This window comes from Anolis carolinensis, chromosome 3 (genome assembly GCF_035594765.1).
Source record: "Anolis carolinensis isolate JA03-04 chromosome 3, rAnoCar3.1.pri, whole genome shotgun sequence".
NCBI lineage: Eukaryota > Metazoa > Chordata > Lepidosauria > Squamata > Dactyloidae > Anolis > Anolis carolinensis.
In genome coordinates, this window is record NC_085843.1 from 207,749,435 (window position 1) to 207,770,755 (window position 21,321).

The 21,321-nt window shown below is 36.7% G+C and overlaps 1 protein-coding gene across 4 annotated transcripts in view; it reads right to left on the reverse strand.

Annotated features, from left to right (window-relative positions):
* myof (myoferlin) overlaps positions 1-21,321 on the reverse strand; it is a 112,443-nt gene that overhangs the window by 53,437 nt on the left and 37,685 nt on the right. For 2 of the 4 annotated variants that reach the window (XM_016995335.2, XM_008115334.3), the window contains exons 7-19: positions 20,433-20,561; positions 18,722-18,784; positions 18,583-18,633; positions 17,729-17,759; positions 16,545-16,660; positions 14,240-14,366; positions 13,444-13,547; positions 12,465-12,533; positions 12,330-12,373; positions 9,991-10,073; positions 7,365-7,403; positions 4,849-4,973; positions 1,106-1,228 (exon numbers count right to left, since the gene is read on the reverse strand). In XM_016995335.2, the coding sequence (XP_016850824.2) occupies positions 1,106-1,228; positions 4,849-4,973; positions 7,365-7,403; positions 9,991-10,073; positions 12,330-12,373; positions 12,465-12,533; positions 13,444-13,547; positions 14,240-14,366; positions 16,545-16,660; positions 17,729-17,759; positions 18,583-18,633; positions 18,722-18,784; positions 20,433-20,561 (1,104 nt within the window). Of the gene's footprint in view, positions 1-1,105; positions 1,229-4,848; positions 4,974-7,364; positions 7,404-9,990; positions 10,074-12,329; positions 12,374-12,464; positions 12,534-13,443; positions 13,548-14,239; positions 14,367-16,197; positions 16,309-16,544; positions 16,661-17,728; positions 17,760-18,582; positions 18,634-18,721; positions 18,785-20,432; positions 20,562-21,321 lie in introns of those variants that run through there. The other 2 variants (XM_008115335.3, XM_062976160.1) reach the window with 2 other exon arrangements.

Here is a 21,321-nt window from a genome sequence, read left to right on the forward strand (position 1 = left end):
ATTTACATTGCTACTAAAAAGCTCCTGCCAACCTTGCAGTTCGAAAACATGCCAATGTGAGTAGATCAATAGGTACCGCTCCGGCGGGAAGGTAATGGAGCTCCATGCAATCATGCCGGCCACATGACCTTGGAGAGGTCTACGGACAATGCCGGCTCTTCAGCTTAGAAATGGAGATGAGCACCAACCCCCAGAGTCAGTCACGACTGGACTTAATGTCAGGGGAAACCTTTACCTTTACCTGTTTCTATATGCTTCCCCTTATGTCTGTTATTTACTCCTTGAACATTATACCCTTTGTTGGATTATGATATGAAATTTGTACCTTTACTTTTGATACTCTGGAAGTACTTTCATAATATATAATACAGTTTGGAGTAATTTACTCTCAGGCAAAGTTGTAGAAATTATATCCATGTTACATTTCTTGCGAGTAATACAAGAGTGTATACATTGTTGTTCTATGTTGTTATAGATATCTGTGCATTACCCACAGAAATAGCACTCGTTTTTCCAAATTATTTCTCCATCTTTGTTCTGTACTATTTTATATACAGAAAAGATACATGATCCGGTTTTCTATAGAAATATATTGGTCACTGCAATATCTTATTACTACAGAAATCAAAAACTTAATGGACTACTGGTATGTCTTAAAACTTGGAGAGATCAATGGCTCACTCATTACATGTTGATAATTCCAAGCAGAGCCATACTTATCTATCTATAACCCCTAGTGACTGAAATAAACGTTTCTTCCAAGTAAGTGCTTAGGACAGCAAACTATGATGTGATATGTCAGTCCCGTCCTAGGAATGTCTCATCAGTATAGCCTTCAATATTTCCATTATAGTGAAGCTACAAGAAATGTGGATTCTAGTCTGCAAAAAAAACCCTGTAATAAATGTGTTGGTCTTTAAAGTTTTCTTCATCTTTACTGCAACAGATAGTTATGACTAGCACTCTAGATCTTATTCAGATAATCCATCACTTAGAAAAAGGAAAGTTGTGTTTATTTGGGATATTTGCAGCTTTCATGCCATCTTGTTATCAATAGGAACAACCTTAAAAAGCTCCTACTTATATATTTCCCAGCAGCACTTACCTCAACAACTAGGACATCATCACTGATTATACTGTCTACATAGTCTTTCTTGCTAAGGGGCTTGCTGTCAAGTAGTGTAGCTAATTCAACTAGAATTCGGCCTCTGTAAGCTACTCCTTCTCCCTGTAATATAAACAGGATACAGGTTAATATTGTATTACCTTTTATAGTGTGGATATTGTTTGCAACTCTTCAGTTTCCATATCTGATCATATTCACAAAAAAAGCAAATGTCTTCTTTTACTCATATTATAAATGACAAAATATTTAGAGATATCTTATCCCTGTTTTACTACTAAGAGGGTCTTCTCCGTGGTGGCCCCTCAGCTCTGGAACTCACTCCCCAGGAAGATTAGGCAAGTACCCACACTGTCAGCCTTCAGGAAAAGTTTTAAAACTTAGCTTTTCCATTGTGCTTTTGAAGAATGAATAATTAATCTCCATGTAAGGCCCCGTCTCAGTGTCAATCTGTTTTTCTAATGCACTTTATTCCATTCCTCAGTTGAGAATAACCTCATTGTTTATCCCACCCCGAGTTTCTCACTAAATGCAGCACTTTATCTATCTACCTCACCCACAGGGTTTTTATAATTTCCACCCCAGCACTTTGGCCCAGTTCGCCCTCGTTTAATTCCTGTACTGCTTTTAGATAATGTTTTATTATTTTATTGTTACTATTTTATTGTTTCAGCATGTTACTGCACAAGCATATTTTACTTGATGATGATGCATGTCTTGTATGTATATTATTTTGTTTATTGTAATTGCCTGGGCTTGGTCCCATGTTAGTTGCCCCGAGTCCCTTCGGGGAAATCTAGGCGGGGTACAAAAATAAAGTAGTAGTAGTTGTTGTAGTTATTATTATTATTATTATTATTATTATTATTATTATTGGAGCCTCTGGTGGCTCAATGTGTTAAAGCGCTGAGCTGCTGAACTTGCGGACCGAAAGGTCCCAGGTTCAAACCCGGGGAGCTCAGGAGCGCCTGCTGTTAGCTCCAGCTTCTGCCAACCTAGCAGTTCGAAAACATGCAAATGTGAGCAGATCAATAGGTACTGCTCTGGTGGGAAGGTAACAGCGTTCTATGCAGTCATGCCGGCCACATGACGTTGAAGATGTCTACGGACAACGGTGGCTCTTCGGCTTAGAAATGGAGATGAGCACCAACCCGCCAGAGTCAGACACGACTGGACTTAATGTCAGGGGAAACCTTTACCTTTATTATTATTATTATTATTATTATTATTATTATTATTATTATTATTAAACGTATTTCAATATTTGGTTGCAAGTAAAATGTTTGGTTTGTAGCATATTGCTCCTGAGCATCCTTCCAAGAGGTTTGATTCTCATCAAATTAACTGTTTGGCAAGGAGGAAGCAGTGGGAGGAATCAATTCAGCCCATTGTCATACTTCCAAAACAGCTTATTGTTGCGATTCCAGCTTCCTTTACAAAGCTATGCACGCACAGGATCCTGGCTTCTGAATTGGACTAGGGGTCAATTTTGTGTGAGTCTCTGCTAGCCAAGGATATGCAGGTGGAAGGATGCCTGTGTTCCCAAGATGGTTTATTCACACATTATGCGTTCTGTGTATGGTAAACAGGCACAAGTATTTTTGGATTCAGAGAAAGAACAGTATTTGGCGAAATTTGCGAAGGGTCACAACACCTCGCCTCGAGTTCAGATAGCATTGTTACTTGAAAAAGACATCTGGAATCAAAGCCTTTAGAAAGTGGTGTACTCCTTTGTAAGCTGGAGGCTTAAAAAGGGCAGCTGGCTAAAGAGCCAATATGCTGCATCGTGAATGGGTAAAACTCCCTGTCAGTATTCCTTCTCGTGCCATTAGTGTGTGCTGGACATTAGCGTTTTGTTGTGCAGCAGAGCCCCCATGGGAAAAATGCAGGCATGCCATCAGAGCTGGTTGCTTTTCTGTATATCCAACCTATTAATTTGCATGTGAAAGAACCATTAATGTAAGGCTGAAATCTTTTTAAAATATAATTTGGCTTGGTGTAGAAGCAATAGTCAACAAATTATACTCGACAATGAAGTCATGAAGCCGTGAAACACAGCTATTTTTTCCAAACAAGTTGTAGACCGTGTTCACACGGAACAACAAGCCAGAATTCTGCAGAGGTCTGGCTTGTTGGGAATGAGCCCGGGAGACGTAGCGTGCTGATACCTGCTGCCCAATCGCCCTCGACAGGAGCAGCTGAGCAAACTATGGATCTCCCATCAGTGGTTTATTTACCACAATGGTCCAATATGACAATTTGGCAGCAGCCTAGAGAAATAACCCCTGGCTTGTTCTACAGCTGGGCTGTGCAACATGGGGCACACAGGTCACATATACCCACACTTGCGTTTCGCATACATGACCTCAGTTACTGCCCCCAATTGGTTTCTGTGCCACTGAATTCTGGTACTTCAGCAACAAAAACTCCCCAGAATTTCCTCTGAAAAAAAAAATCAGAATATGCCAACTCCGAGCCCTAGGGGAGTGGCGGCATATAAGTTTGAAAAATAAATAAATAATAAATAAACTATTATTCTATGCCTGAAAGGGAGATTATGCTTTAAAATAAGATACACAGACTCCCTCCTAGACATTTTGTTTTTATTCAGGCAGGCTTTTAAAGAAGGATTTTTTTAAAGTCAGGAGGTGCTATGATTTTAGCTTTGAATATGTTTTTAATTAGTTTTTAAGGATTTTAACTGTTTACTTTTTAATACAGCAGAGTCTCACTTATCCAACACTCGCTCATCCAACATTCTGGATTATCCAACGCATTTTTGTAGTCAATGTTTTCAATACATCGTGATATTTTGGTGCTAAATTCGTAAATACAGTAATTACTACATAGCATTACTGCGTATTGAACTACTTTTTCTGTCAAATTTGTTGTATAACATGATGTTTTGGTGCTTAATTTGTAAAATCATAACCTAATTTGATGTTTAATAGGCTTTTCCTTAATCCCTCCTTATTATCCAACATATTCGCTTATCCAACGTTCTTCTGGCCCGTTTATGTTGGAGAAGTGAGACTCTACTGTACCATTAAGATTTAATTCTGTTTTAATGTTAGTATATGTTGGTTTCAAATAATATTTCATTTGGCTTTACTGTAAGCAGCTTTGACTCTTTTGTAGAGAGAGAAAGCAGGGTATAAATAACATAATGATAATATTATTATTATCATTAGAGGAAAATTCCAAAGGTTTTGCTACATCGTTGGAGACTGGAGATGGAGAACTAAAGAATTTTCACCCTGAGAATTTGTTATATGGTTATTTCTCTGATTTATTTAGGGAGAGACAAACTAAAGTTTTGTGTCTGGGTGTCAAGATACCCGCACAATTACATTTAATCATAATTAATAAACAAATTGGCATTCTGAGGGCTGTTTTTTCTTCAAACCACCTACCATCCATGGTCCAAAGGTAGCATACACACACAGTTTGAAAAAAATGCATTCTCCTCTTCCAGTACATTTGCTAATTTTTTATTTTCAAATTGAGTTCGATGGAACCAGCTATGCCCAATTATGATTGGCATAATTAAACAGAGAAAGATAAGAAATAAAATGATGAAAAACTTATTTCTATACAGACCAATAAATTATTTGGGAACCTTTTAAAAAGACAATGTATAACATACTACTAACAACATCCAGTTTGGAACAGAACTATAAATAGTAGACAAGATGCTTGAAATATACTTAAAAATACAAACTAACCTTTCCAGAATTCAGCTCATCATATGGATCTGGGAATCCAGTGAATTCTCTTGGACTTCCGTAAAGATTTAGGTAACAGGGTCCAAATGTTGGTAAGAAGCCCACTTCTGTCTCTCCAGTATTTACTGACAGACAAATATCATGATTAGAAAACATACTGGCTAAAGGACCTCCAAGGACGTGAAAATAAAATATAGCTGAAGCAGACTAAAATGTTAAGGGTTAGTTGTTAATAAAATGAAAGAACATTTTATTCTATGGGAATAAACAAGGTTTAAACTGTGTACAAGTGATTATATCCAGCCAAATATTGACTAGGAGCCCTCAACTTCTTCTGCACATGCCACTTCTTGGGTGTGCTCTGGGGTCAAGAATTGGCAAAGAGGCACCCAGTGGGTTAAATGTGGGGCAGTGCAAAATCTAGTGCACTACAAAAGAATGGAGCTAGGAAAACGTGGTCTTGGAAAAAATAACTGATTAAGAATATACTCTGAGCATTAACATTCATAAGAAAATTTCTCTGTTTCATTTCAGTAAAAAGACCAGTGTGTATATCCCAGTATCCAAAGAGATCTGGATCAGAGATGCCATATAGAGGTTGATGGAAACTTTATGAAAAAATAATACCATAGAATAAATGAACTTTGTACTACAATAATGCCAAATGTCATTTATGTGAAAGAATAACAGGTTTGAAAAATGCAATATCTTTGTCCATGATCCAAAGACAAGAATGGCATGTGCAACCACCAAAGCTTTGCTGGCTGACCTCGTAGTAAACATTGTATTGCTTCTGAATTAATATGCCTGTTTTGAAAACCTGAGAACCACTGGAAAGGTCTGTTATATATGCAGCTAGGAAAGCTCTAGCTATACTGATAGCACTATGTAACAAAATTTGGAAAAAAATTGTTCCTGGTTTGAACATGTTATTTCTGTTTAATTGTGAAGTATTTTATTTGAAAGTAGTTGTTACACTCCAGAAAATTTGTTTTTGTGGCTGCCACAAACTATGTTGAATTGGTTGAGACTCTATGAAATATTTGTTGAAAAACTACAGCAAAATGTTTTTGCAGTTTAATAAGCTTTTCCCGTGTTTTTATGACAGAACCAATTAGAAAATGACATTTATAGCCCAGGAACAAAAATTGTGTTATATAGTGTTATTATCACAACCGTTAAAACAGATTGTTATTTAAATGTTAATGGAAAAGTGAAAACAGAAGTCAACGATTTTCACATATTTAAACAGACTGTAGCTAAACTACTGTTATAGATAAAGATCACAGATACATTGTTAATAGTCTGCAGTAGCACACTGTTGTGATAATTAAAAGCTTTTATTGCATGGGGTTTTATAGCAAAGGAGAACATTGCCAGATTTAAACACAAAAGACAAAGTTTCTGCAACTTTAATTGCTGTGGTGCAGAAGGAATTTCTTGCTTGTGTGACAAGTGACACATGCCCCAGTTCCCTCTTTTATGCAACCATTGAAAGTGCAGGAACTTTGTCCTTATTTGCACCAGGTTACCCCAAGAACCACCCTATTTGCACCTGACCATTGGATTTGAATGAATCATTCGATGTTAAACAGTTGAGCGTCCTAAAATCAACACTACAAGTGTTATTCAAACAGTGAGGAAGAAATTAAATCTATACATCTTTATTAATGGATCAACCAAATTGGTATCCCCTATTCCTTTGTAATTAGAAAAAAAGCAAGTAAATTTGCTGAGGATCAAGATCACATAGCTTATTTTGTTTATATGTAACCACAGTTTCTCATTTGCATTTTTAATGGAACTGAACACAGAAATGAGGAAATATTCTGGCTGGCACTAAATTTCTTCCAAAGTTTTGCTTGATAATCTGCCATCTTTTAAATATGGGCTGAGAAAACAGATAAATTGTACAGAGAAACTGTGGCCACCTTCCACACAGCTGAATAAAATCCCACATTTTCTGCTTTGAACTGGAATATATGGCAGATAATCCAGTTCAAAGCAGATATTGTGCCTTGATATTCTGGGTTATAGGGTTGTGTGGAAGGGCCCTAATTCAGTACTTTTGAGGAACAGTTGCTTTATGTTGCAGTCATTGCTATGAAATCTATATTAACAGATTTACTTGAAAAAACAGGGGGGGGGGAACTTGAAGGAAAGGCCAGCATTTACAAACATACACCATGTCAATTTTCATAAAACACTTTCATAAACTGTCATTGAACTAAAGCTATTAAGACCTCCACCAAGCACAGCTCCAATTACCTTAGTATATCCTAAGTACTGCAAATTAGCATATATAACAAAGAATTTCATGCTAGAAACTGTGAAATGAAACCATGCAAAAGCCAAAGACAATTGCTCCCCAAGTTGTACAGAATTATTACTATAAATGTCAAAGAATGATGGCAGCTGTACACATTAATATGGTTTGAATGGAACGAATGCAAAAAAAATATTAGCTACGATAAGGAATAGAGAATCATGTTACATTCCAAAATATGATTATGAACCTTCATATGGTGAAGCCCCAGCGCCCGAAGATGAAAGCTCTACATGTAAAAAGACAAGAGATTATTTGACAGGTGAATGGCATATGTAAAGCAAACAATAAAATATTCTGATTGAAGTGAGTCTTTAATGAGGTGAGCATCTGTGATTCAAAAACAACAAATGGCCTAGTCCTAAGACTAACTCTATAAGCAAAACCGTGCTTTGGATGAATGAGTGATACCAACAGGCTTTGTCAGAACATTGCCACATAATAGGACATTGTTGTCACAATTGTATGGATATTATGAGAAAGCCACCAAATGACAGACAAGGGCAGCTCCTTAAGATCAAGAATGCCAGCTTTGCACATTCTTTGCAAAAGTTAACCTCTCAGGCTGAACTGAAGGAGTCACAATACTCAGATTGGTAATTCATCTGTTCAAATAAAAAAGTTCTGGGTTTTTGTTGTTTTTTTGGAGGAGGGCAGGTTAGGAAAGGCAACATACCATATTATGCTATCATTCTGCAGCCTCCTCCAGCCTGTGTACATGTTGGAATATATGACAATGGGATTTGCAATCCAACATATCTGGAAGCAACTACATTGAAAAAGATTGTTCTACAAAATTGGCCCATTAAGGCACAACCAAGGAATGTTACTTATTCTTCCCAAGTGTGGAAAGCTTCCCAGAAATGGCCAATTAAAATCCTGTCACATCAACCACACCTCAAATCACAAAGATATATCCATGAAATGTTTACTGTTCATATGAAGAATAAATGATGAATATAGGAAAATGGTCCATGCAGATTCTACAAATCATATGGTATTAAATGGGTGACTGATTAATATAAGATGAAATGGATAATCACATAATGCTTCTGTTGATTTCACACCAGATTTCCAAAATAGCAGAAGATATGAAAACATACATTGATTGGGTTGTGAGCAAAAAGGCTGAATAATATACTGAACTGCATATGCAGATTTGGATGCCATTAGCAAGAATCATTCATTGAAATAACTTCAGATTCAAAACAATACCCAAAATGATTTATGCAATTTAGGAGAAGTATTTTCCTAATTCGGATGGCAAACCTACCACACAATTTATATGGAAGAAATAATCATTTCTGATTAATGTTTGGACATTTTTATGGTACATAATAATGGCTATTACTACAGGAAATAAACTTGGCTTTCATCTGAAACAATAACATTCTCAACAAGGAATTGATCCTTCTAAAAAGAAAATTTGTCAAAAAGGATATAGTGAACAAAGTATGCAAAAAGTTCTACAACATGAAAGAAATGTTAACCAGAAATCAACAGATGAAAACCGCCCTGAGTCCCCTATGGGTGAGAAGGGCGGGATATAAGTATTGTAATAAATAAATAAATAAACACACACAAAATTGATTTGATTATACTGCAGATCAAAGACCCTATATCTTCTTGTAACCGTCAGCTACTAGAAGATCGTGCCAACTGGAAGATTAACGATTCAAGTTGTCGATAAGGTGAGCTCCCGCTTCTGCCTACAGTAATGTGAGTAGATACTGTTCAAAAACAGTAATGTGAGTAGATAAATAGGTAGTGCTTTAGCGGGGAAGAAAAAAACGCCCCTGAAAAACATGCCAGCTGTTTGATAGACAGACTCCTCAGCATGGAACAATGGAACAACAGCCCCATGGCCAAGTCTGGCACAATCTCCATATGCCAGAAATGAAAGAGGAAGGCCTGCCTCTGTTTATGTATTGTCTGTCTCTGTCAATTGTATAATGGCATAAAATGTTTGCCATATATGTACCTGTAATCCGCTCTGAGTCCCCTTGGGAAGAAAGAGTGGAACATAAATAAAGTATATTATATTATTATTTACAATTATAGTCATGGGATTGGGATATGAACTTCTGCTTATTAAAGATACATGTATTTGTACAATTCTATTTTATTTAGAAATATATAAGCCATATTGCTGACTGAATGTGGCTAATAAAAATGCAAGCATGTTAAAAAAAAGAATATTGTTAATAAAATCATTAGAACAATGTGAACCACGTTTAGCAAACTACTCAATGATATTCTGAAAAATCCAGGTTTTGCAATGAATATTGTGCTCCAACATACTTTTTTGGAGAAAAAGTTTCCTGAGTAGAGACAAAGCATTTAACATTCTCACTTATAATTTCAGTGCAAAGCATTTCAAGATATTTTAAAAGGACAATTGTTATTTTAAAATGTGTGCCTTTCTTTTACTAGTTTTGACTTCTGTGGGAATAGGTGGCTACAAGCATATTATCTGCTTTGAACTGGATTATATGAATCTACACTGCCATACACTCTAGTTCAAAGCAGATAATCTAGATCTTATACGGCAGTGTAGAAGGGGCTATAGTAAGGTCTCAAGCAGTCCTTGAAAAGTGCATGAAACATTTCCACTGCAGACAAATACAATCACCGATACAATTGCAACACAAAGGTTTGTTACACTATATGCCCAGGCACTGTGTACTGCACTGTTCCTGACCCACTGTTCTTGTGCCGAGTGCTTTTTATCCTTTTACCCTTCCATCCACTTGATTTCATGCTGGATGTGCTAAGGCTCCTTTGAAAAACGAGGGATTAAGGGCAGACTAGTTTACCTTCAACTTCTCCACCAGAAGCAGCAATTTTAGAGAGGCTTAAATATGTGGTGCCCACAACATCATTTCTTGTAAGACGATCCCTGTGTAAAAATATTGCAATTAAATGGAACTGTATAATCACAAGTACAGATTAAGCATGCCTTATTCAGAAACCCTAAATGCTCCAAAATGTGAAATGGTCCACGTAGGTTACCCATGTCTCCTGTATCAATTTAATGATATAATGATATATAATAATATTATACTATACTAATATTATAATACATTGTATATACATGTAATATTAATAATAATATTATGATGTAATACAATGTAATAATTATTATAATTCACTATTATAATTGTATATTTATATTACATGCAATATTACTAATAATATTGCGATATAGTTGTATAATATAATATATTGTATGTATATATACTTGTAAACTGCCCTGAGTCCCCTTCGGGGTGAGAAGGGCGGTATATAAATGTCGCAAATAAATAAATAAATAAATACTGAGATAGTGACACCTTTGCTCCCTGATGGTTTGAATACACAAACTTTGCCCCCTTCTACACTTTCATATAAAATGCAGATTATCTGATTTGACCTAGATTGTGTGGCAGTATAACTTGTATAATCCTGTTCAAAGCAGATAATGTGGATCATCTGCTTTGATAAGATAGATGATACGGCAGTGCAGAAGGGGCCTTTGTTTCATCCACAAAATTATTGAAATATTGTATAAAATTGCTTTCAAGCTATGTGCATAAGGTATATCTGGAACCTAAATGAATTTCTTGTTTAAACTTGGGTTTCAATATATCTCATTATGTTTGTATATACACACACCGAGGTATTCCAAAATTTGAAATCTGAAATAATTCTGGTTCCAAGCATTTTGAAAAAGGAATACTCAAGCTACATATGATTTTGAACTATTCACATAGGGGCTGCAGTAGGACAGCAGGTTAAGCCCCTGTCAGCCCCAGCTTGCTGACAACCTAGCAGTTCGAAAGCATGCAATTTGAGGAGATCAATAAGTATTGCCTCAGTGGTAAGGTAAAAGGGCACCCCATGTAGATATGCAAAACATGCTGGCAACAGACCGGAGAATCTATGGATAACAGGTTCCTAGGCATGGGAAAATGGAATGAGAGTATTCCCCATAGCCGGAAGTTGAGCATCACCTCCAGATGCCAGAGATGAAAAAAAGGGGAAGAACTTTGTCTCTGTCTGAGTATGTTGTTGTGTAAAAGACATTGAATGTTTGCCTCTTGTGTGTTCTGTAATTCGCTCTGAGTCCCTCTGGGGAGATAGAGCGGATTATAAATAAAGTGTATTATTATGTAATATTATGTTCTGTTTTCACAATGTACCATCTTTGAATATTTTGAATGCTGTGTGTGTGAATGATATATACATTACTATTGTGTCTCCTCCTATTATAAGTACTCACTACTTCTACATTGATTCCACTATGCAACATGATTTTTGTTCCTGGATTATAAATGTCATTTCCTAATTGGTTTTATCATAAAAACATGGAAAAGGTTTATTGAACTACAAAAACTTTGTTTTTGTGGGACATCCTGCAGCACATTTTGCTCTAGTTGTTCAATGAATATCTCCTAGAGTCTAAACCAATTCAATATAGTTTGTGGTGGCCATAAAAATGAGGTTTCTGGAGTACAACTTACTTACAAAGTAAGTAGCGCATTGTCAAACAGGAAACAACACTTTCAAACCAGGAGCAGAAACTTTTCAAATTTTCTTACATAGTGTTATTTACTGTATTTATTAAATGACCCCATTATAAAGATTAGGAGAAAAGAGGGGCTTTTCTACTGCTAGGCGTGAAAGCGTTACATTTCATTTCCATTGCTGGCCATCAGGTGGCACAATGTGCATTTCCCAAAGGTTGGTAAAATGAAGTGCATGTATCTTTCAGTATCTTTTTTAGTATCTTTTAGGACTGCCATTCTCCTGTATTCCCTTCTCCCTCTGCTGCCCGACCAACCCTGCTGGAAGTAAGCCTAATGGACATAATCAACCACAAAACCATTCTAATGATCTGTATAATGAATCCAGCTGAGTAGCTAATGAGCGCAAAGAACTCATGGGAGTTTGTCATGCTCTGTAACAACGGCAATTAACAAAATCACCAAACTATTACTAATGGTTATTACAAATAAACTGAACACCTCTCTGTAAATAGAATTTAATTAATTCTGTGGCTGCTTGTACAATGCTAGTAATGAACATATGTTGGCACCTTATGTCAAAACACTTTTTCTTGGCACTATAATTGTTGTTTTGTATGTGACTGTATACATAACAAGACGGAACTCACCAGTCATACACCGTCAGCCTTATTTTTTCACACATTGAAGGGAACTAGAAAAAAGAAGACAGTACTAATTAATCAATGTCTTATTTCTAAAACAAAACATATTATAGTAGTGTGCTGGTGTCGCAGGCAACAAACCTTGATCTGAAGATTGATAAGTTGATTCCACTCTGGATTAGCATTTTTTTCAATTATTTTTGTGCAAACCTGCAAAAAAAAAATCCCCAAGTGAAGAAAAGTATTATTTAAACTCACAAACCAGCACTCGCTCTATCTTTCTAAATGTATTCAGGCATAAGTAGATCCAACTAACAAAATACAGAAACAGTTGCTCAAAATAGTAACCACTGCTTGGAACCAGAGGTTTTTTCAGATTTTTTGGATCTTTGAAAAGATGTAGTTTTTTGAAGCACCAGCACTTTTTGGGTAGAGAAGGCTAAAGACCCATGATGATGATGATGATGCCTTTTCTCTCTTAATGTACTGTAAAAACTACAACTCCTGTTATTACATAGCATTGAGTCTTGGCAGTGAAAGTGTTGTGAAATTGTATTAATTTTATAGCATAGATGCACTTTGAGGGCCCTTCCACACAGCCATATAACGCTGAATATCAAGGCAGAAAATCCCAGAATATCGGCTTTGAAATGGATAATCTGAATCCACACTGCCTTATATTCCAGTTCAAAGCAGATAATGTGGGATTTTCTGCCTTGATATTCTGGGTTATACAGCTGTGTGGAAGGTCCCGACAATGCAATCCAACAATATCTGCAGTATTGGAGGCATCCTATGGAGTATCCCTTGATTTTCTTATTGCTTTTCTAGCTGTTTCTTTTAGAGTTTATAAGTTAATTATCCATTTACTGTGGTTGGTTTTATATGTTCAACATGTAAAGTTTTTTGGTACTAGACTACTCTTGATTACATAATATTAAATTCAATTAATAATATCAGCAAAATAACAAACGCTTCATTTTCTCTTTAATTATTAAAATATTATATTACCCTCATAACAGGAAAAAATTGATGAGCTATCTCTTTATCACAAAGGAATTTTCTAAACAATCCAACCTGGATATTTAATTGTACATTTCCTGTTCTTAGCATGGAATACCTTTCTCCCAGCAAAACAAACTTCCACAAATGGGTCCACAAGATTTTTCTTGTCTGCTTCACCTCCAAATATTTCCTTGACTCTCTGGGAAAAAGCGTCATCCACTGAGCAGAAAACAAAGAGAAAAGAAAACTTGCAATTTAAATGTGCATGTTTTATGAATATGCAATCTTGCTGCACTTGATTGCTATATTGGAATTTAACCAATAACCCCCAGTGGTGCAGCAGAATAAACTGCGGAGCTGCTAAACTTGCTGACCGAAAACTCAGCAGTTCGAATTTGGGGAGTGGGGTGAGTTCCTGCTGTTAGCCCTAGCTTCTGCCAACGTAGTAGTTCAAAAACATGCAAATGTGAATAGATGTATAGGTACTGCTCCAGTGGGAAGGTAATGGAGCTCCATGCAGTCATGCTGGCCACATGACCTTGGAGGTGTCTACGGACAAGGCCAGTTCTTCAGCTTAGAAATGGAGATGAGCACCAATCCCCAGAGTTGGACATGACTGGACTTAATGTCAGGGGAAAGCCTTTAATTACCTATTACAACTCTAGCCCTGCTATGTACTGCTATGCAAAAGGCTTCCATTCAAGATTTCAGATACTTCACTACATTCTCCCTCCCCGTTTTCCCCTTTCCTTTATTTACTTTTCTCCACCAATACAGTTCCCCTGGAGCTGGCTCACTGGTCTATGCTGTCTTCATTTCCACCTTCATTTTTGAATCTTTGGGATCAATGAGTTATAAGCATTACTCATTTTAATAAACACAGCTCAGGAATTTAAAAAAAAGATTTATACTCTGAGGAATATCTTCTGCTCTGTAGATCTTAAGAATGAAAGTGACCCATCGGAGGACTATCCCAGCTGGTAGCAACAGGTTACTTTCCACATCATCGTTTTCATTATCCCGTTCTCGGTTTTCTGCCTGTTGAAGACATATTTGATTACATTAACATTAACTCATATCAAATATAGCAAAATCTCTCCAAAAACTCTTGTATTGTATTGTTGAAGGCTTTCAACGACAGAATTGCTGGGGTATTGGCTGTATGGCTGTGTTCTAAAAGCATTTTCTCCTTAAGTTTTACCTGGATCTGTAGGTGGCATATTCAGAGGATCTAAAGATGCCAGCCACAGATGCAGGTGAAGTGTCAGGAGAAAATGCTACTAGAACACGGCCACACAGCCTGGAAACCACACAACATCCCAACTATTTTATTTTTTGTCTTTTGTTTCTGAGTATCTTTTGGTGAGAGATGATTCAGCATGCCAAACTGCTACTAGCAATCATACATGACTCAGCATACTACAGCAATTCTGCATGTGGACCTATGCCATGTTGAGTGCTTTACCAACACTGCCTGGACCTACAGTGGAAATGCTGAATCGCCTCAGCCACAGTCATTTGTATCTAGAGGAGAGTAAGAGAATCACAGAAAAATTTGGCTATATCCCTGTAACCATACATGATGAGGGTTCATAAGCGACGGAAGGCACCAAATCAGTCTGATCTTGAGAGCTAACCAGAGTATATGGATGGATACCACCAGTGAATATCAGGTGCTGTAAGTTATATTTCTGTGTAAGCAACTGGAGAAAACACCTGTGAGTATTCTTTACCTAAGAAAGCTCTATGAAATTCATGGGGTCACTATAAGTCGACAAGCAACTTGAAGGCACATGGAGACATAGCCAGTTAATCTACATCCTGCTCCTTTCTCCTCCAAGCATAAATGACCATGGAGTGCATCAGTAGGTCTAAGGTAGGTCTGGGGATGACTTAGGTCAGTGTAGAGGAAGAAATGAGATATCAAACTCCACCGTACACAAAAATAGACAAATGCAGGCATAGTGTTGACCTACACTTGATTATGCCACTGACGGGAGGCTAGTCAATGGATTATTCTATTCTGAGCAAAGCCAACAACTTCTACCAATAATGGAATATCAATGAAGGTTGTTGTGTTCCCCCAAAATATCAAAATAGTCCTGGAACATGTCCTTCATTGATATATGGTTTGTACTGTAATTTTTTTAAAAAAACCTTGGTGACTATTGAAAGTTAAGGCCCCTTCTATGCTGCCCTATATCCCAGGATCTGATCCCAGGTTATATGGCAGTGGAGACTCATATAATCCAGTTCAAAGCAGAAAATCTGGGATCAGATCCTGGAATATAGGACAGAGTAGATCCAGCCTTTGGCAAACCAATCATGGAGTTTTCTTGGCAAGATGTTCAGAACAGGTTTGCCTTTGTTTCCATCTCAAGCTAAAAGATTGTAACATGTCTAAGGTCATCCAGTTGGTTTTGAAGGCTGAGTGAAGATTTAAACTTTGGTTTCAAAAATTGTAGTCTAATGATCAAACAACGGCTTTAAAAACCCACAATTCTGTTCAAAGCAGATAACCTGGGATCAGATCCTGGGATATAAGGACAGTTTAGAAGAGGCCCCACTGCCAGATAATCTGGGATAATCAAATAACCTGGGATCAGATGCTACGATATAGGGCAGAGTGGAAGGGGCCTAAAACCTTTTATTACTCACATTTACTATGTCATCACAAATACATATATGTATTCTGCATTTCCTCACAAAGGACATTTGTGAGAATGTACTGGGAGAAATGCTGTGCATTTCACCACAACATATTAACAGCCTTCTTAATGGGAACAGCCAGGAAAAAAAACAACATTTTGAGCAAGGAGGAGCTACACCCAAAAGATCAGAAACAGGAAAAGGTTAAGAGAAGCTATACCTTGGAAAGGCAGCGATGGAGAAGGCCATGGAAGAGAAGCACTGTGGCAATAAGGCGGAAAATAGTGGAGCAAGCAGAACTAGGGAAAAGAAACATATACTGTAGTAGTAAGCAGCTTCAATTATTCTAGTTGTTTCAGCTACCAAAAGAAGTTCTGGCACATTCATCTGCATGAACTGATCCCAGAATTGAGGACGTTTAGTCTTCCAGATACTATCAATCATTAGACGTACTGGCTGTGGCTGATGGGTGCTACAGTCCAATGTCATCTGGAATCCCAAAAGTTCCTCAATCTAGAAGTAATCAGTGATGCATATCGGTAGAATATAAATATTTGTTAAACTTACTGGTGGTTCATCTCCTGTTCCAAGAACAAACATACTGACTTTCAAGTACCCTTTGGGGCTTGAATTGGTATCTTCGGGGTCATTTAAAAGCAGCCACTTTCTCATGACTGCGTGGCCTGAAGGAAATGATAAAGAAAAGAAATTAAGCAAATCATTTTTTTAAAATTCCTACAATTAAAGTATGATGTTTTAATTTTTAAAGATGTGGTTGGGGTGGTGGTGCTAAGCAGTAACCTTTGCTGACCTCACAGCTATTAGTGGAGTGAGGGAATTTTAGTTCTCCAAATGCTGTGGCTCACAGCTCTTAATATAGGCAAAAATAAAGCATACACATTATCTGCTTAGAACTGAATTGTATGAGTCTACACTGCCGAATAATCCAGTTAAAAGCAGATAATCTGGATTTTATATGGCAGTGTAAAAAGGGGCCTTAGGGGTCTTCCATAGAGCAATATAACCCAGAATATCAAGGCAGAAAATCCCACAATATCTGCTTTAAACTGGGTTGTCTGAGTCCACACTACCATAGATTCCAATTCAAAGCAGATAATGTGGGATTTTATTCAGCTGTGAGGAAGGGGCCTTAGTCCTGATCAAAAGGGCAGGGAAATGTCATGGATACTTTGTAACCTGAAGAACTACAAAATCTTTTTATGAGGCAGCCTAACAGAATAAATCTGTTCCAAACATTGGCTGCTTCCCATGCCAATTCATATATTTCCAGAATTATGATATTACTGACACCACCTGCATAGATTCCCTGGTTAATTTTTATTAGCACAGAACAAATGAAATCACTTTTATAAGTGGCAGCACAATTCTATTCTGGCCCCTTCTACACTGCCATTTAAAATCCAGATTATATGCTTTGAACTGTGCAGACTCATATAATCCGGTTCAAAGCAGATAATGTGGATAATCTGCTTTGATAATATGGATTGTATAGCAGTGTAGAAGGGGCTTCAGATGTTTCATAGAATTCAGAGGGACTTAAGTAAGTAAACATGGGACTGCAACTGTCTTAGTCATCTTCTTGAGAGCTACAATGTCAAGAGTCATCCTTATCCCATAACCACCAACCCGTGAGAGAACAGGGTATAACTATAGTAAATAACAAATAGTAAATAAATTTATGTGTATGGTAGAAACATACAGCAAATTATGGCTGAAAAACATTAACTTACCAGGTTCATCATAAACATAGCCTATGTCGATCTGAAAGAAAGGTTTAGAATGTTATACCTCCAGCAGTAACAAAGTCTAATCCAGTAGAGCCTTATATTATTGTTATTGTTATTATTATTATTATTATTATTATTATTATTATTATTATTATTATTATTATTATTATTATGTTTATTATTATTTTTATTTATAATCTGCTTTTTCTCTCTACCAGGATACTAAGGTCCCTTCTACACTGTCATATGATCCCTATTATCAAAGCAGATAATTCAGGTTATTTGCTTTGAACTGGATTAAATGAGTCTACACTGCCATATAATCCAGTTCAAAGCAGATAATCTGGATTTTATATGGCAGTGTAGAAGGGGCCTCAAAGTGGCTTACATTAAAAGCACTTCAATACAGTTTTAAAATATACAAATATAGAAACAGAATTAAATATCCTCAGTATTAAAAACATCCTAAAGGACATAAATCCCACCTGATCTTGGAAGAGAAATGGGGTCAGCCTTGGTTAGTACTTGAATTAATATCAAGGGCTGTAGAATATATTTCAGAAAAAGAAACTGGCGAGATCATCATAGGGCATTTCCAAACTGTCATATAACCCAGAATATCAAGGCAGATAATCCACAATATCTGCTTTGAACTGGGCTATATGAGTCCAACAATATGATTATGCTTTAATTGTCGTTGGCATTAGAGCTCTCTGACTAACAATAATGAATACCCTAAAATGCAAATCCTAGGAATCCATAGGCAGCTTCTGTAGTGTGAAAGTGCCCCTTATAATGGGGTAGAAAAAGCAAAAATTCTCCAGCATTAACATATCATGGGATATTATGGGACTTACCTTAAATTCCCCCATCAGACTGTCAGCACGTAAAGAATATGAGTCATACACCTATAATCCAATAAAAAAGAGAAAGATGTCTGACTTATTTGCAACAAAAGTAAGGCAGATTGTACTGAGCATCACTAGTTTTTCTTACCCGAATGCTTATTGTTTCATCAAAGAGATCTGAAGGGGTCATATTGACATTGTAGAAAAAAATCTGTTAAGATAAGGGGAGAGAGGAGAAAATAGCTTAGCTATTTTAAAGCCAATCTTGTTTTTGTCTTACATTAAGTTCCCAATTTTCCCAGATACCTATGGGATTATCTGTATCTAGCGAGCTAGCTATCCACTGTGCTCCAATCAACATTTTTGCCCATCAATTCAGAGGAGTATTTGCATCAAAATATTAAGAATTTTAATAAAATAATATTAAAGTATTTATCTCAGACACAAAGAATCAAACCAAAAGTTGCTATAAAAATGTAAGCTCTAAAATATTCTCTGAAGATATGAGCTGATTCAGGAGGTATGCACTGAATATCAGAACCTAGCATCACGAGATGTCTTTCCTATAGAGCAGTGGTTCCCAACCTTTTTTTAAACCAGTGACAAATTGACCAGGGACCACTTTAACCAGGGACCATTCTCCAACATTACTACCAAAAGGGTGACAAATCAGTTTTTAGTCAACTTTAGATTCGGTTTGGTTATTTGGGGTGCTGATTCAGAAAACTGCATTTGATAGACTACATCAGCTCTAATTTCTAATACAGAACATATGCCATCCAGTAGTTGCCATCTGCTCACCCACAGAAAAACATATTTAATAATCTAGAGCTGATGTATTCTATCCAATGCAATTTTCTGAATGAGCACCCCAAATAACTCCAGGATCCTAACAGTATTAAAATTCACAGTTAAAGTCCATTAAAACATATTCAAAGTTTAAAATCATAAGATTTTGAGAACTTGCTCAAAAGTAATTTAAAACTAATAGACACTTTTGGAAATCCATGGGCTAAACAGCACACTTCGTTAAATGCTTCAAATTTTGTTTTTATTTTTAAATAAGCATTTGGGGCTTGATAGAGATTGAGACCATAACTGTGGAAGAATGGAGAAGGTTTAGACCTTCCCTAACCTTAATAGTATGGCAAATTTAGGGCAAAAGCTCCCCTACTTGTGTACAGTGTTCCCTCACTACTTCACGGTTCACTTTTTGCAGATTTGCTGTTTTGCAGTTTTTCAATAAACTCTAAAAGAATATTATAAATCATAAAAAATTACAATTTACAGCCTAAGGAAGGGAGGAAGGAGAAGCCAAAGGAAGAGAAAAGGAGCCCAAGTGGCAACAGGAGGAGAAGGAGGTGATTTATCAACACACAGTTGGTTGATAAAGACTTAAAATAGTGTATAACTACTAAAATAATGTATAAATATTAAAATAAATATAACGTCCCTACTTCACGGATTTTCACTTATCGTGGGTGCTCCTGGAACCTAACCCCAGTGATAAGTGAGGGAACACTGTACAGTAGTTCACAGTAGACTCATATAATCCAGTTCAAAACAGACAATGTGGATTATCTGCTTTGATACCCTGGATTATATGGCAGTGTAGACCCAGCCCCAATTTAAGTATACTGTGTTTAAGGGCTGCACTTTCGACATTTTTCTACATCTTTCATATGTCATCTAGAGTTATGTCAGATTTGAACTTTTTTGGAAATTTATTGAATTTTATTAGCAACCTGAGTATCTTTTTTGAAAAGACAGAAATGTACTTTTGTAATAAAAAAACTTCAAAGAAAATTTTAAAAGACAACTTTCAGTGAGGAAACTTTCAAAATGTGTGCTAGACTTACCTCGTCAAAGAAAGGATTGTTTCCTTTTTTGATTCTTGTTCTGTGTGTTTGGCCACAAACATGTACTTTCACAACAGGTTTTATGTTATTCCCACTCAACTGACGGCCTTCAATGACTCTAACACGAATCTGGCAGGATTAAAGATAGGAGGGGAGAGAGAAACAGAGAAAAAAGAGTTGCAATGTTAGATCAGGTATGTTTTGTTTTCCACCGAATGGATGGTTTTAATCATATAAGCCAGGGTTGGGAATTTTCGGGGCCTTCGGATGTTGCTTAACTGCAACTCCCAGCAGCCGTTTGATAATCTGGAATATATGGTAGTGTAAAAGGGGCCTGTCTGAAGCAAAGGGGAGGGGCATATAAATAAAGATTAGGAGGATGATAGAATGTGCAGTCCAACAGCAACTAAAGGGCCACAGATGCTCACCCTTGGTTTAGAGAACACTGCATGCACAGTTTAGCACTGTAGATTATTCAATATGGTCTCAGGTTTCTTCTACACTGCCATATAATTTGGATTATCAAAGCAGATAATACACTATCTGATTTGAACTGGATTATATGAGTCAATATTGCTATATAATCCAGTTCAAAGCAAATCATCTGGATTGTATATGGTAGGGTAGAAGAGGCCTAAGCAAATTGGAAAAAAACCAAATATTTCCAGGTTTTACACTGAAGTTCTGACATTTACTCCTACCACTCCTTTGTTAGCATGGACTTGGGCCAAGGCCATTACATCAGGGGGAAAAAACTTTCCAAGATTCTAACAAGACCTTCTGAAAAGTCTGGATGTTCCTGAACTGAAAAGTAAACATATCAACTCTTCATCTACTTTCCTGCTGAAATTTGCAGCAAAAGTGGTACTCAGAAGAAAGTCACATGGCA